This window comes from Fukomys damarensis, unplaced genomic scaffold, assembly GCF_012274545.1.
Source record: "Fukomys damarensis isolate Sample0158 unplaced genomic scaffold, DMR_v1.0_HiC HiC_scaffold_18, whole genome shotgun sequence".
NCBI classification, from domain to species: Eukaryota; Metazoa; Chordata; class Mammalia; order Rodentia; family Bathyergidae; genus Fukomys; species Fukomys damarensis.
This window is the reverse complement of record NW_022900930.1, coordinates 17,395,240-17,408,835: the sequence shown is the minus strand read 5'-3', so window position 1 is coordinate 17,408,835 and position 13,596 is coordinate 17,395,240. Positions and strand designations below refer to the sequence as shown.

The 13,596-nt window shown below is 36.6% G+C and overlaps 2 protein-coding genes across 18 annotated transcripts in view; one reads left to right on the top strand and one right to left on the bottom strand.

The window, feature by feature from the left end:
- The window catches only part of Pcm1 (pericentriolar material 1), a 107,174-nt gene extending 96,310 nt beyond the window's left edge, over positions 1-10,864 (bottom strand). For 5 of the 16 annotated variants that reach the window (XM_010621768.3, XM_010621766.3, XM_010621769.3 and 2 more), the window contains exons 1-4: positions 10,303-10,864; positions 3,528-3,646; positions 1,755-2,000; positions 455-724 (exon numbers count right to left, since the gene is read on the bottom strand). In XM_010621768.3, coding sequence (XP_010620070.1) covers positions 455-724; positions 1,755-2,000; positions 3,528-3,623 — 612 coding nt within the window. In that variant the 5' untranslated portion in view covers positions 3,624-3,646; positions 10,303-10,864. The remainder of the gene's footprint in view (positions 1-454; positions 725-1,754; positions 2,001-3,527; positions 3,647-10,302) is intronic. The other 11 variants (XM_033765401.1, XM_019207144.2, XM_010621773.3 and 8 more) reach the window with 4 other exon arrangements.
- A 168-nt stretch (positions 10,865-11,032) lies between these two features.
- The window catches only part of Fgl1 (fibrinogen like 1), a 52,637-nt gene continuing 50,073 nt past the window's right edge, over positions 11,033-13,596 (top strand). For both annotated transcript variants that reach the window (XM_010621776.3, XM_010621777.3), the window contains exon 1: positions 11,033-11,218. The gene's annotated coding sequence lies outside the window, so the exon portion shown is untranslated. The remainder of the gene's footprint in view (positions 11,219-13,596) is intronic.

Genomic DNA, 13,596 nt, shown 5'->3' with positions numbered 1-13,596 from the left:
TCAAAATTACTTTAACGTATTATCTGAAAAATTGTATTTGTAAAACAAACTAGGCAACAAACTATTTTAATATGAATTTTCCTTGTAATGTTTACATATTTCTTTAAAACTAAAAGTATTATACTTTTGAAAATACTTTTTTAAACAACAGTATCACCATTTAAAAAATCTCTTACAAAAATCTATTCTTCTAATCCCCTTTTACTAAAATTTAGCAACACAGTATTTGGCAAATAAAAGAAACCTTAATGAATTTGAATATGCCATTTCTCCAATCATTTGGGATTTTTAAAAAAGTGTACTTTAAATAAACGTGGTAGATTAATGAAGAAGGCCAGGAAAATATTTTACTTTTACCTAAATAAAATTCCTATGTGTATAACCTAATATAATCTTAAAATCTTAATGTTTATATTTTCAGGTTTGTGAAAACAAGCACAATGCATTTTATTACCTGGCTGCTCTCCAATGCAGGCTCTCCTCTCCCATCTTCTTCCGAGACTTGGCAAGTTTGCAACAGGTCATTACTTAACGCAGAGGCAAACAACTCTTTACATTGTGCTGACCCAATCATTTCTCTCTTTTGAAGACTTGTAACAGCATCTTTGCTCTTGTTAGTATTAATCTGCATAGGCAAAAAGTTGAAGGGCTTTCGGTTTTCACTAGGCTGACGTTTGTTGTTAGCAGCTGTTGCTCTTCCTTGAGAATCACTTCCAATGCTTCTCTATATATATAAAAAGAAATCAAATCATACAATCTTTTAACATATTAAAATAATTCCAATGTTCTTAGTTTTGCTATATTAATTCAGGAGATACAGTGTACATGAACAGATTTATAATAAAATTTCAAAGAGCTTCAGATCTACAAAATTCATTTACTAAAATATCAAAATTTGATTAGCATTTCCTATTCCTCATTTTGTGAGACAATTCAATGAATATGAACAAAATTAGTTTAAGTGAAATACTAGGGCTATGGACATTTATAATTCACATTGCTATTTGTTGCTTACTTACAAAATTTTTATAGTCTTTGGACTCAACTTCCTGGCATACAGTAAGTGTTCAATAATCAATACGTACATGCATAATGATACATTATATATATCACCACTGTCACATTGGACTTAAATCTACTTTCAGACTTCAATATACAACAGTATTTCTACATATTTGAAAATAAGTTCACCTCTGCAAGAACAGATGTGACAGTAAAATATTAGTCAAGATTTCATTATCATTTCTATTTGTTTTTAGATCTAAACTATATTTCAGTGGATATAAGTATATATCAATTTTATGCTACACTTGAGGTAATTCAGCACATATCACACTTACCAATAAATACATTAAACTGGATCTTTCTATTCACTTATTAACAATCTTATTCAGTAACATGTAGTAGTTTAATAATCAAATAATTTAAGTTAGCTATTAGCATATTAAGAAAATCCAGAATGCTATGTCTTTGGCAAGTTTGGAAATATCTAAGACTTTGGTTTCCACTAAACAACACAGTACTATGATCACTAATTAAAATTCTTTCCATATGCACAGAAACTTTTTAAAAAGTACCCCAAGGGCCAGGGATTTAGCTCAGCAGCGCTGCACCTGCCTTGCAAGCGCAAGGTCCTGAGTTTGATCCCCAGTACCAAAAAAAAAAGTAGGTCAGTCTTTTATTGAGACAAATTACCTGATCTATTTCAAGTACTTCCTACAATTATAACTTGACTTTCCAAATAATTCACAAACCTGATCTAAATCACTGAAGTTTATCCGCTGTTTAAGTTTCTCTAATTCTGCCTGCTCTGGGACAGACATCTGAGTCACATATCTACTGTGTGGAAATGTATGCGGAGTCTTTGTTCTTCGCCTTCCAACTCCTGGTGATGACTCTGGAGAAATATCATTAGTTACTCTTTTGTCACTTTCTACACCGAACTTTTTCTTATTCTTTTCTGATGATCTATTTGCCTTCTTCTGTTGGCCACCCCAATCCTTAAAAAAAAGGAAAAGCAAAGTTAATCTACCCTCTATTGAACTAGGAAAAAAAGTTAGCTATGCTTAAAAAACTGATCAAAATTTAACTGATAATATTAAAATGACAAGACACTTTTTATATAAACCTACATTCTTAAAGATATTTATAGTAACCATTTTTCCTTCATTACATCTATCCTAATGTCATAGAATTTTCTATTACACAGGTAACAAATATAAGTTCCGAAATCCCAACCCTAGAATCAATCTACATATTTTCAATGTACTTTTAAAAATTTGTTTTTTCTATTTATAAATTAAAAGGTGAAATAAATTATTTGCTGGCCTCCAGGCACATAGGCAATTTATCCAACTTCCCCAAGTCTTGGTTTCCTGATCTTTAAATTAGTATTCTTTAAAACAGGATTAAAAATAACACATAAACATCTAGCACAGTGCCTAGCATTTAATAAGCAATACTTTAAATTATTATTTTGATACACAAAAATGTACATAGCATTCAATACAGAATTACAAAAAACGCTTAATACTTTAACTAGAAAACATAATACATAATCATATCCACCTAACATAATCCATTCACCAAAACATCTATAAATTCCAACTTTATTCCTACTGGAAGATCTTTTAGTTACTATTTTAATAAAACCATTTGGGATATTCTCCTTATTTATAATAAAACTCATTTCTCTGTGAACTGCCCTTCCTCCCCAATCCACATGTGAGTGTTCCTGCCAAATTTCAAAACTCCTTACCTTACCCCTTCCTGGCCAAAGACGACTGGAAAAGGAATGCATCTCTAATCCAAATTAGGATAACTATTTTAAAATTTCATTTTAGAACTATAAGATAACTAGTCAGTATATAATTGCAGCCTTAACTGAATACTTTAGACTAATAAGGTACCCACATATATCACATGGATTACAACAGGGAAAAATACTAGTCTGTTAAGAGAAAGCTGTGGTACATTGAGGCATTGGGAAGCAGTCAGGGTAGTAAGAATATTTTTTTGACAACTTTCTTGGTTCTTTTCTCAGTCCCTTCCTAAAACCCTTTATCGCAGTTTCCACAAAATACCTTTACGCCCTTATAATAAATCTCTTTTTTTGGTCTAAGCTAACTCAAGTTAATTTCTGTTAGCTGGAAATTAAAATGTCTTAACTAGTAATCAACAGCTCAAGGTCCCTTATTATATTAGCTAGCAGTGTTTACAAAAAGTTTCAGTAAGTTGGGGAAGGGGAGGGGAAAGGGGGAAATATGAGAAGAGAAAACAACACAAAGCCTTTGTAAACAGGGAGGGGCGGAGGGGTAGAAGGGAGGGTGGGGGGAAAAATAAGAACCAAGATATATCATGTACAGGTATAACTTTCCAATGATGAGTGTCATCATATCATATGCATAAAATGTACCAATAAATTTAATGAATAATAAAAAAAGTTTTAGTAAGTTAGATTTGGTGAGAAGAAAGTTGCATTTAACATTAGCAGTCAACAACACACCATCAATAGTAAGATACTATACCATATTATTGAGTCGGTCATCAACACTCTCATTGCTCCAGTTTGGTAAATCCTGATCATTCATGCCTTCTTCAAAAGGTCCACCTCCTGTGGCCATATTGGCTTATAACAATTAATTTTCTGCAAAACAATAAAAACTAAGCTTTTAAAGACATGAAACTTCAATTTTGCGGTGGGGGTACCAGGGATCAAACTGTATTGCACCGAGCTAAATTCCCAGCCCGAAACTTCAATTTTTAAATCATTTCCTGAAACAAAAACACAAATAAATCTGAGGCACTAATTTTATGAAATAAAAAGGTACTGTCGACCACATGTCACAAGTTCACTTAGTTGCAATATTATGTTAACATGAGTTAAGCAGCTGGAGTGATAGAAGGGAAAAGAAATCTCTCTATACCCAAAATGTACAGTGACCTCCAGACTACACAGTCCTAAAAGGTAAAATAATCAGGAAGAAAAAGTTAACAACAGAACTTCTCTTAAGAAGGAAAGTGTCTCTGTTCTGATAATAACTTTGGAATACTTAAAACTGATACCCCAAGAACAGGGGTCATAAGTTTTGTGCCAAAGATCCAGAAGTTCTAAGCGCTCTGCATGAAAACAGGACAGAGCTCTAGCTTTAATGGGAAGTACCTCAGCAATGGTAAGTAAGATGAGATGATGAGAACAAAGAAGTAGATCCAGGTGGGGTGAAGGGCCAAAAAAATCCAAGAGTGCAGGGCTAAAACTCATTAAGAACAATGATACCTATTGCTGTACCCTAGTCTTCCCAATTTTACTAAAATCATAAATTCACCCCAGTGGAGCTTTTGCTTGTGCACATGAAATTAAAGTTAATGCTATACTTGGTCCAAGAGATGAGGAACAGAAGTAGCAACAGTGGAAGAGGTTCAGAAGGAGAAATACTCATGAGAAAAGATTTCTACATTATCTTGTGGAAGATTGTGGATTTTGCCTACCTATAAAACTGTGCGGCTTGCAGAGAGGCTAAGTGAAAGAGAGGTTGAGACAATTTTATATAAAATTCAAGGGATAGGAAAAGGCATTAAACTATAAATAAAACAATATTTAAGAGTTAAAAAATTTTACCCAGGTCATTCAGTTACAAGGGCAAAAACGAATGTAAATCCAAACTGCTTTGTTTCTAAGAGACTAATTCATCTCTTTTACTATGGTGTAGCAAAAGGATTATTATCCATGACAAAGTAGGATTTGTCCCATGGATGTTTAAATTCTAGGATATCTGTTAGGATAATATATTATATTAATAAATTACACAGCAAGTTAAATTTTATCAGTTCAAAATAAAAGTGATGTGATAAAATCCAACAAAATATTAATATGAAAAAGCTTAAAAAAATACACTGATACTTGCTCAGTTATATTTTAATATTGTTTCTATTTTTTCAATGAGCATATATAACTATAACTCTCTAATGAAGTAGTATATTTTAAACCAATAGTAAATATTATATTTAAAATATGACGGACAATCCTATTAAAATAGAACCAAGAGGGCCAGAGATTTAGCTCAGTGGTTATGCTGCCTGCCTTGCAAGCACAAGGTCCCGTTTTTGATCACCGGTACCAAAAATAAATAAATAAAAATAAAATAAGACCAAGATAAGAAGGTCACATCAGTTACTTAGCAGTGTTTCTGAATTTCAATCTACCAGAAAAGTATGAAGCAAACATTAATATTAAAAAGAAAAAAGTGGTATCTTAAAGATGATTTAAAAAATGTAAACAACTTCAAAATGTTACCTATATTTAAAAAGATATAATGATGCCACTTATAATAGTGACAAAAATATAAAAAAACCTAGGAATAATATAATTTTGTCCTATATGAAGAAACACTACTAAAATTCTGGTAAATAATATGAGAAAACCTGAAGAAGCAGAAAAAACAAACTATGTTCTTTGAGAAGACTAAAAATTGCAAATATTCCTTTTTTAAAAAATATGTTGGATTATGAATGCAACTGTACTGTATCCCTAAAATGTACCAATAAACTCATACAAAGCTGAAAAAAAAATATGTTGGATTAATATAGTTCCAATAAAAATCCCACTGAGATTGTTCTTGGAATGTGACAAAATGACACCAAAATTCATTTGGAAGTCAGAAAAAAAAGTTTAATATCTAGAAAAGAAAAACAGTATAGAAGAGGGTAGAAAATTAATCTAGGATACCTTGTCATAAGTATTTATGCAGTAAAATTTGTAGTAGCCCAAGACAGAAAATCTTCAAATATACCCAAGTAGGAAAAAAATAAGAAAAAATTAATCACTAACACTTATTTTCTTTACTATATGACAAGCACCATCCTAAACATTTTATGCCCATTATGTCATTTTATCCTCACAATTCTTTGATGCAGACATTCAACTGATGGGACAACTTGCTAACAACTTTTTAAAAGATTTATTTAGAACACTGCAAAAATGTACTAATAAAATCTCTAAACATAAATTTATTTAGAGCCTTAACAGTCTTTAACGTTCTCTATCTCAATCACGTAACACAGAAAAATGACTTGCGTTACTGGTTTCTCACTTTAGTAAGATACATGTTTTTAAATTCATTCTATTTTGTTTGCCCTTTTTATCATATTTATTTGAATTTTTAAATTTATTTTAAAATTTATTTTAATAAATATTTTAATGTAATCACTTTCTTGGTATTACGGTATAAGTAGCCTTTATATGAAGACAATTAAGCTTTATTATTTACTGTGAATCAACTTTTATGTGGGATGGTACTAGGATGTTATGATACCTAATTATGCTCTTCAAATTAAATGGAAACTGAATAAACTGGAGGGAGGTAGATAAATAAACTCAAACTAAATATACCACTCAACTTGAATCAACTAAACTTTCACCATATCAAGTACCAAGTATTGTATTAGGTCTATTTTATGGTACTCACTTATGATATAAATGTATTTATCTTTTTTTGCGGGGGGTACCAGGGATGGAACTTGGGTCCTTGCATTTGTGAGGCAGGAAATGGAACCACTGAGCTAAATTCCCAGCATAAATGTATTTATCTTTCTAATTTAAAAAGTTTAAGCTGGGCATGGTGGCGCACACCTGTAATCCCACTATGTAGCCCAGGCTGGTCTCAAACTCCAGCTCACAGCGACCCTCCTGCCTCAGCCTCCTGAGTGCTGGGATTATAGGCATGCGCCACCACACCTGGCCATACTCACTGTTAACAGCTCTTCTTACCCCAACCCTGGATTTTTACAAACTCACTGTATATCCTTCACCCATTGCTAAACATTCCTCCTACTTGTTTGACTTAAGTAAAATCCCAAATACGCTAAAGGTACAATTTCTTAAATAATCATTTCTAAAATAAGACACTACTCTTCCTACTCTGCTATATTCACGGGGAAAGGATACCATCAGAAAACCATTTTTATTTAATGCTTAACCTTTTCTCTTTTGAAAAATTAGTCATCAAAAATATCCTTCTCTAGATATTGGGCACCATTTCATACTGTCCTACCTAATATGGTCTTGCTCCTTCCTTGGCTAAAATGTCTCTTAGTTTCACTCTCCAAATAATTTCCTTTTAGAAACAGAATATTTGCAAGGATTTTTATAAGATTCTGGTCTCAATCCCAATGTTCTTTCATTTTTAAAATTTTTGTATCTTTTTCACTCTGAACTGATAATTTGTTCAAAATCCTGAACTGCTGAAAATCCACTTCTGATCATAAACTCTTGCATTCTGCTTCTCTGTCTCATTTCTGCTGAACTTTCTGTTGGCCCTCTTAAATATTTCCAATTGTTCAATCATTAGTCTCTCCTTGAATCTAATCTTTACTTAAACCCAAACACAAAACCTGGTCAGCTATTACAAAAATACGATGCTAGCATCCTTGACTTTCTCATCAATTTGCCCATTATGTTAACTTCAGATAAACCTGGCTTTACTTCTACTTTACAGACAAAAGTGGGGAAATAATAATAAAATAACATTGTGCACACTTTAAGGTATGCTATATTCTATTAAGGTATATTATAGTCCCTTCCTCCCTTTTCCCTCTTCCAGCTCCTCCCTCTCTCTCCTTTGATGAAATACTGTATTTTTGCTCACTGCCCTACCTCTAGTACTTGACAATCATTACAGAATACACTGGAGGCAATCAAACCTGTAAAATGAATGTATTGCTTGCTATGTATCTCCAATTAGGTTCAAATTCCCTAGAATGATTAATCTAAACCATTTCTAGTTTTTAAGTCTCAAATCCATTTTCTCCTTCAGAAAAGGCCAAATCCTGTATTAAGAAAATCAGGCTTGCAATGTGAGCTAACTCAATTTTTTATTCCTTATTCCATCTTCCCTAATGTGCTAAAATGAAAATTATTTTATAACCAACTTTATAAAACATTTTACTGAGTGCCTACTATTATGCAATCACTGAATGTTTAGAAACTCTGATACATTCACAATCGACCTTGCCTGAGATCCATTTTTCTTTTTCCATATTTCATTTTTTCTTGATCTATTTTGTTACAGTCTTACAGAAAAAAACAAAGACAAATCAAAAACCCCACTGAGAATCAACTTCCAATTTGCCCTTTGTCTCATTTCAGATCTTTACAGGAAAACTGTAAAGATTTGCTTTTGTAAAAAGCAAAAATATATTAAAGAAATTTTGAAAATAGGCATTCTGAAACTTTTAACAGAATGAAATTGAGACTTTTTGATTTTTTAAAAGGGCAATTATGTCTAAAATTCATTTAACATAATTTCTCCTCATTTTCAACTTCAACCATTTACTTTCTAAATTGCTCTTAACAATTACATAATTTTCCATCCCCCAGACTTTTTAACGTGGCAATGCATTACACACAAAAACTAATGTTCAAAATAATTTTAGACAACTAAAAGAACAGTCAATTGTAAGTATAACAAATTTTAAAAGAAAAGTTCCTAAAAGACAACGCATTACTGTAATAAAAATGTGAAGGAGGTAACCCGAAGTTACACGGATTTGTAAAGAGGAGCTGCGAGTGCAAACACACACACACACACACACACACACACACACACACACACGAAGCTATGCACATGATTGTAATAGTACAGATTCAAACTTAAATGGGCTTAATAAATGCTGTGAAAATTTTTTCAAAAAATCCAACATAAATCACTCTAGAAATGGTTAGGAAACAAAGATAGGAAAGGAGACCAAAGTGGCAGGCCAAGAAATAGTAAATAAGACAAACAAAAACCTCAGGTATTTTTTAACTTAGACAGGGCCCTCAATCATGTGGTATTTGTATAGCAGTTCTCATTAATAGTTTTCTGGCTATTATAAGAAAAATAATACACATAGTGATGGTCACTTATCTTTTCAGAAACTAGTTTTTGTACCTCACAAGCAGCTCCTTTCCTGCGGCATACTTCAAAGCTGTTGTCTGCTGATTTTAAAAAAATTCAGTAAATCTTACACTGGGAAATATAAAATAACAAATACTATATCATAGTTTAAAATGTTTAAGAAGTTAGTAAAGGGGAAATATTATTTTAAAATATTTTAAACCTGTTTTACCTTAATCCTTCGCGAAAACAATGTGATATACCTTAAGTACTTAAATCCCACAAACCTCAAAGTCCACCAAACAGCAAAGTGATATGTTAACATCTATTCTGGAATATAATGAAAAGAGTTAACCCCAACCAAGGTATCATCCAAAGATCCATACAAAAGTTCACTCTTGACTGTTCAAATCATTAACTTCTGTCAAACTAAAGACCTCTGAATATCCAATGATGAAAAACGTTTATTTAAAAACTAACTACTGCATAATCGTTTCACTATATAAACACAAAGTGCACCTTTGATTTCAAAATTCAATATTATAAAAGACATCTACTGGCCCTCACCAGGAAGGTGATAGAGAAAGAAAGGAGCAGGTGCCCCCGAAGCTGTACAACACCCACTTCGGTAACCAGAGAACACCAGAAGGCGGAGTCTGGAAAGCTGTTACGGGGTGAGGGCGTCAGGGGCGCCCAGAAAAACCGCTGCCTCCTGCGCCAAAACACGATATGTTACCTGCAGTTCACACCACACAGGCCTCAACCAGACAGGGGAAAGGAAAAAAAAAAAGACAAGGAGAGCCTAGAGGACAGTGGGCCGCAGGAAAAAAGTTCGCTGGTTCAGGCACTCAGCGGGGCCTAATATCTAATCTTCATTCCTGCAAAGTAAGCAACGTTTCCCCCAACCCGACTCTGCATTTCGTATTCCCCATTCTATCCCCTATCTAACTGTATCTGCAGTAGAAGGAACGTAGAAGGGGGTACCGCAGACGTGAAGAGCTACTAAATTAACATTCCCTTCGCAGATACAAACCAACTCTTGACCGAAGTCAGGAACGCCTACTCCGGCCCTTAGCTCCAAGAATATGAGAGGCAGTAGAAATCCCGCAGCTCACAGCCCAACCCAAACCCTAAGACTCGCGCCATTTCTCATCGGCCCTTCTCCACCCAGGGATCCTAGACATCCACAGAATGGCAAACCCGGGTGGGATCGGGCAGGCGCAGTCCTGGGGCCTGCGGCCACGAGGGGCCCCTTTGAGAACTCTGGTACTCGACGACAACCCCTACCCCGCTTCTTCCGCCCGCAAGGGGCAATCCCGAACACCTGGACGCAGGCGGCCTCCACCCGAGGAGGAGATAACGGGGGTAGGGGGTCAGGAAGGCCAAAAGGGGGGTTCTGCAGTCGCCAACGCGTCCCCAAGATGCTCACCCGGAGATTGTGTCGATTGGTCCCAGGGAAGGGGCGGACTGTCCGTCCAAGGGACGAAAAGCAGCCAGTGAAGACGACCCAAGAGCCTACAGAGGACTCTGGGCCCGAGGCCAGGCCCCGCACTGTCAATAGTCTCAAAGCCGTTGCTCTTCCGCCCCTAGGGCGCGCTGCCCTCGGTTGCCAGGGGCCAGGGACGCGCAGGCTTCACCTATTAACGAAGTAGCCCTTCCTGCCGAGGACGCGTGGGGGATCAACCCCCACGGTCCACCGCCCGCAGCAGTCTCTGAGAGACTGCAGAGAAGGCTCACAAGGCCCCTGACTGCCTAGAGCCCAACGGGCTCCTTTTCTACTTTAGCTTCTCGGCGTCTACCGCTGCAGACACCGCCATCTTAGGATCTCATTGTGGTGGGAGAAAAGTGGGCGGGGGAAACTGCAGAAGGGGCGACGCGCGGCGAGACTTGCGCCGTCTCCTCGGCAACCGCCGCGCGGGGGCGAGAACTAGCTGGATCGGGAGCCGCGACGCGATCTCAACGCGCTAGACTAAGGTCACGTGACCAGCGGGCCTCGGTTGTGTCCGGTCTAGCCCTGTAGCCGGAAGGAATTACAGTACGCCAATGAACAACCAGAGACTACATATCCCAGAATGCTCAGTCGACCTCGTTTAAACGTGCCGTCCGGCCACAGGCGCGGGACTATAAGTCCCAGTAGGCTGTGCGCTTCCTTGCCCTGGCCTGTGCGAAAGTGGATTGACCTCTGCGTCCACTGGAAAAAGAGTGGGGGCGCGTTCTGTTTTTCCGTGGGGGTGTCAGCTCTGAATCTTCCCGGAAGGAGGAGAAAAGGCCGAAATCTATTCTCTAGTCCCTTCTCACCCACTGGCGGGTGACTAAGGGAAGGAAACAGAAGGACCCTTTATAAGGTAGTCCAACCCCCAAAATTTAACAATTATAAATCCACCAGAATTAAACAATTTTCTATACGTGATATATAGTGGTAGTATCATAAATAATGTTAGTGCCACTTTAGAAATAGTTGACTCTACTTGCAGTTTAATTTCGGGAAATTGTTTCTGAACCTGTCGTTTCTGAATTCCCTTTTTCTTTTGTTAACTCTATTAAGGTTAGTAAATTGACACATAATCTCTAAAACAACGAAACTGGGTAACATGACAAGACTTAAGTGTTCTCAGAAAAGTTAAAATACTTGCCAAACTTAGTTGCATATGAGGGCATTCTATTTTTTAAAAGTTGGTGATTATGCCAGGGATTTAGCCGCACCTGCCTTGAAAGCTCAAGGTCCTGAGTTTGATCCCCAGTACTGAAAAATAAGCAAACAAGAAACAAAAAGTTGGTAGTTGTGGGATAACGTTTTGATTTTAGTCTGTTTTTCATACTGGGGATTTAACTCAGGACCTATGTGCTTATGAGGCGGGAGCAGTGCGTCTGAGCTAAATCCCGGCCCTGAGGTAGTTTTTACTTGCAAAATAAGGGTAAGCAGGAATAAGGAACGGGTTTCTGGGTTCTAATTGTTGTCAATTACCAACAAAAACTGTATACAAGACCACTTAATAGAACCATACTCCAGAACATAATTCAGATAAAGGATTCCTGAAATTTGTTACTGCATTCAGGTTTGATCAGTGCTCTGATGACCATCAGTGCAATAATAGCAGTACTTTATCATTTTTTAAAATGTTCTGTGTTTCTAATACGTAAGCATTGAGATAAGAGAAACACAGACCCAACTTTGAAGAGCTCATATTTTAATGAAGGATGGGGAAGTGTGCTGTAATGTAAATAGATTCTGTATTGACAGAAAAAGTACTATAGGAACTTGGTGCAGTGCAGCTAATCAGGTGTGTATTATAGTCTAGAATGCAGTGTTTTAATCTCATCACTCTGAGCTCTTGGACAAGTCACTTTTCTAAGGTTCATTTGCCCCATCTGTGAAATGGAGGAAGAAGAGAGAATAATATTGCCCACCTTGAAAGGATGTAGCATTTTTTTCTTAGAGTTTATTTTATGGATTCTCAAAATGTCAACACTATTATGTCTGTGTTATAGTTTAGATCTAAAATGTTCCCCCAAAGTCTCATGTGTTCAGAGGTATGGAAAGTGATAGGATCACAGAAACATAGCTGAAGATGCTATTAGGAAGTGGAGTTCAGTTGAAGGGGTGGGTCACTGGGGCATGATTTGAAAGGATAGAATCTTATCCCCAGCTCCTCCCTTCGCTCTCTGCTTCCTGGGTGCCAAGAGTTCAGCAACTTTCCTTACCATGGCCTTTTACCATGATACCTTTGCCTTTGAGCTGACTATGGACTGAACTCTCTGAAACTGTAAGTCAAACAAATCTCCCCTATTTAGGTTGTGTGTATCAAGTAGTTGGTCCCAGCAATGTTAAAGGTAATTGTTATGGTTTATATTTACGTGTTTCCAAAGATCTTCCTGTGCTCATTGGCAAGGATTTTGGAAGGTGACTGAATTATGGGGGCATACAGCTGACTTGCTAGTAGGAGGTATAACTTGGTTAGAGATAGTCACTGTGTGGGGAGGATGACTTGGAAGGATATCTCTCTCTTCCTGCTGCCCTCCCTGCTTTGTGGCTGTCTGTTGGTGATGAGAGAAATTTGAAAAATTCTTACATTAGAAACGAGTCAAGGAAAATCTGGGAATGTATATAATTACTCCCAGCTTCCAAAATTTGAGTATCTAACCCAGAAAACAAACTTTATGGAAACAGATCAGTTTAGTGTCAGTAGTGTCTGACTATCAAATAAATGATACAGGCAAGAAGTGTTTTAGTAATTTAGGAAAAAATAGGAATATGTTGTCTTAAAAATTATAGTAGCTCCAGGATTTTTATATAGGTTAAAATTAGGGACAGTAATCTGTGGAAGGGTAGCTACCAAACAGAAAACTTGCTTCTAAGAAATACACATTGAAGCTATGTTTCTTGTTTCTGCATTTAGGATAACAATTTAACACATGTACTAAAGATTCAGGGGATACATCTAAGTCACTTTTCTCATAGCTGAGACAAATATCTGACACCCACAGTTGAAAGGGGAGGTTTATTTTGCCTCATCATTACAGTTTCTGGTCAGCTGGTTCCAAGGCAGTAACAGCATGGTGAAAGGGTCTGGCAAAGGAAAATTGCTCCTGTCCTGGCTTCCGGGAGGCAGGGAGAAAAGGGAGAAGCAAAGAGCAATAATAATATCCTTCCAACTCACACTGCAAGTAACCTTCCTCTTCTGACCAGGCCCCACCTTCCAGCAGCACATGCAGCCCCTGAACT